A 2,828-nucleotide genomic window follows, 5' to 3' on the forward strand; every position below is an offset into this window, starting at 1 on the left:
ACAGTCCAAAGATGTGCAGGTCAGGTGAATTGGCCATGCTAAATTGCCCGTAGTGTTAGGTTAAAGGGGTAAATGTAGGGGTATGGGTGGGTTGCGCTTCGGCGGGTCGGTGTGGACTTGTTGGGCCGAAGGGCCTGTTTCCACACTGTAAGTAATCTAATCTAATCTAATCAATTAAAAATAAACTATTGATGTCTATTGCTGTCAAATAAACCAGACTGACAATAGAGAATCTGTGGTTGTACAATAACACATAGCTTCATGGAGCTCAGATTGGGAAGCCCTCAGCCAAACAGCATGGGTTACTCAGTCTAGAAGTTCCTAAAGTAGTGGCAGGCTCGTGTGTATACACCCTGCCAACCAGAGTTGAACTGCACAACATTCCCCGCCTCTGCTTTGCTCGCAATATCCCAGCAAGTGTTTCTGAAACCATTCCTTATGTACCTCATCTGCTTTGGCTTCGATCTTCTTGTGAGTTAGACCTTCCTGCAGGACCAGGACATGTACACCCAGTAGCTGTGAAAGCAAAGACACGATGAAGAGAGGTGAAAAGGTGCAAGTATTCTACGAATTTTCTTCAGTGTTGCTGAAACAAAAGGGTGGCATTGTTAAAACTTTTCATCAGGACAATTTGTAATAGGGCCCAGCAGCTTTTCTTTTTCCCTGGCTTGCCATTATACATCCCTTGGTCTGCCTATTGTCTTTCTCTGGGCTCCATCTCCATCTATCACTTACTCTTTTATAGTACCCCTCTCCACCGCCCCCCCCCGGGCCAAAGCCCTGTCGCCAGCATATATACCCCATTTTCCTAGCTACTACCAGTTTCGAACAAGGATTACTGGACCTAAAGTGTTAACTCTGCTTTCCTCCCACAGATGCTGCCAGACCCACTGAGTTTCTCTGCAATTTCAGTTTTGGTTTGGATTTCCAGGATCTGTAGTTTATTGTTTTAATTTCTGGTGGGCGGCACAGTGGTTAGCACTGCTGCCTCACAGCGCCAGAGACCCGGGTTCAATTCCCGACTCAGGCGACTGACTGTGTGGAGTTTGCACGTTCTCCCCGTGTCTGCGTGGGTTTCCTCCGGGTGCTCCGGTTTCCTCCCACAGTCCAAAGATATGCAGGTCAGGTGAATTGGCCATGCTAAATTGCCTGTAGTGTTAGGTAAGGGGTAAATGTAGGGGTATGGGTGGGTGGCGGGTCGGTGTGGACTTGTTGGGCTGAAGGGCCTGTTTCCACGCTGTAATGTAATCTAATTTACTGGCTGGCATCTACTGTGTTGAGATGTAACATGCTGAGTGCACGGACGTGATCTTGCAGTGAACAGGGCCCTTTGTATTTATACATGTCACAATATACGTAGCACTGCATTAATACACAGCAAGGCTGAGACAGAAAAGACATGATCGCAGACAGAATGAACAAGTACATGCACTGTTTTGTAATTAAATGGTGATTGTACACTGTTCATCTGAACATCTGATCAGCCCCTTACCTAGGAACGTGAATTCCGACTGTTCCACCATTCAGTTGGATTGTAGCTAATTTATATCTTAACTTCCCCTACACCATAATTCCAAAATCCTCAATATCATAGAATCATCAGTGTTGAAGCAGGCCATTTGACCCAAAAAGTCCACTCCAATCCTCTGACCAGAACATCCCTGGACACTACGGGCAATTTAGCAAGGCCAATCCACCCTAACCTGCACATCTTTGGACTGTGGGAGGAAACTGGAGGAAGCCCACACAGACACAGGGAGAATGTGCAAACTCCACACAGTCACCCGAGGCTGGAATTGAACCTGGATTCCTGGCACTGTGAGACCTAACAAAAAACTCCGTTTGATATTTTTGATTGAGCTAGTCTTAACAGTTTCCAGGAGACAAATTTCTAGATGTCCACTCCCCCTTGTACAAGAAATTCTTGGCATCATCATTGAATGACCTAGTTCCAACTTGAAGGAAAGGTTTGAGATTCCTCTATCAAAGGAAATAGTTTTTCTCTGTTGCAATGTCATCGTTACCTTGGAGATCCACCTGATTTCCTTGTCGACAGTGATGTTGGCATGTCCCTGGCTATCTGGATTGAACTGGATGTTTCCCAGGTGCAGAACACTGGCTATAACCCCCAACAGATCCTGGTATATAAAATGTAAGTTATTAATATTTGTACAGATAAATCAGGAGTCTGATTCTCAAAATTGGCATTCACTTGACACCATCAAGTCATGGAATCTGATCATTCAATAAGTCAGCAGATATCTTTTTGATTTGATTTATCATTGTCACATATACTGAGACATGGTGTCTTGCATGCTATCCAGGCAAAACATACCTTACACAAATACATCAGGGTAATAGTACAGAATGCACAATATAGTGTTACAGCTACAGAGAAGATCAATTTTAATATATGAGAGTTCCATTCAAAGGTTTGATCACCTGCAGCAAATATGAGTCATTGGTATTTATTGCTGATATTATGCGCCAAGTGTTAGACTCACTCCCAAGCTTCTCCAAGGCATCACATGCTCAGACTTACTTTGAAGTTCAGCCAATGTCTGGACATTGAGTGAATGCAACAGGGGAACTTTCCCCTGTGAGTTCACTAGTTTATGATGGAGTTGCTTGAGGGAGACCTTCCAACTCTTTGAAAATCATTGTAGAAGTTTTAGAATCCTTTTGAATTACAGGAGTGAGCAGAGGGAGCCTTAGTTTAAGATTTCATCTGAAGGCTTTCTTTTTAATTCATGAAGGGGATTCTACATATCTGAGTACGAAGTGAAGAAGACCAGAACCCCTTAAGGCACTGAAACTGAAGTTGCAGA

General features: G+C 44.0%; 1 protein-coding gene across 1 annotated transcript in view; it reads right to left on the bottom strand.

The window, feature by feature from the left end:
- Positions 1-2,828, bottom strand: part of LOC122562562 (unconventional myosin-Ih-like) — a 75,617-nt gene that overhangs the window by 49,603 nt on the left and 23,186 nt on the right. Inside the window, exons 8-9 of the mRNA XM_043715494.1 lie at positions 2,025-2,138; positions 445-516 (exon numbers count right to left, since the gene is read on the bottom strand). Coding sequence (XP_043571429.1) covers positions 445-516; positions 2,025-2,138 — 186 coding nt within the window. The remainder of the gene's footprint in view (positions 1-444; positions 517-2,024; positions 2,139-2,828) is intronic.

Source organism: Chiloscyllium plagiosum, chromosome 25 (assembly GCF_004010195.1).
Source record: "Chiloscyllium plagiosum isolate BGI_BamShark_2017 chromosome 25, ASM401019v2, whole genome shotgun sequence".
NCBI lineage: Eukaryota > Metazoa > Chordata > Chondrichthyes > Orectolobiformes > Hemiscylliidae > Chiloscyllium > Chiloscyllium plagiosum.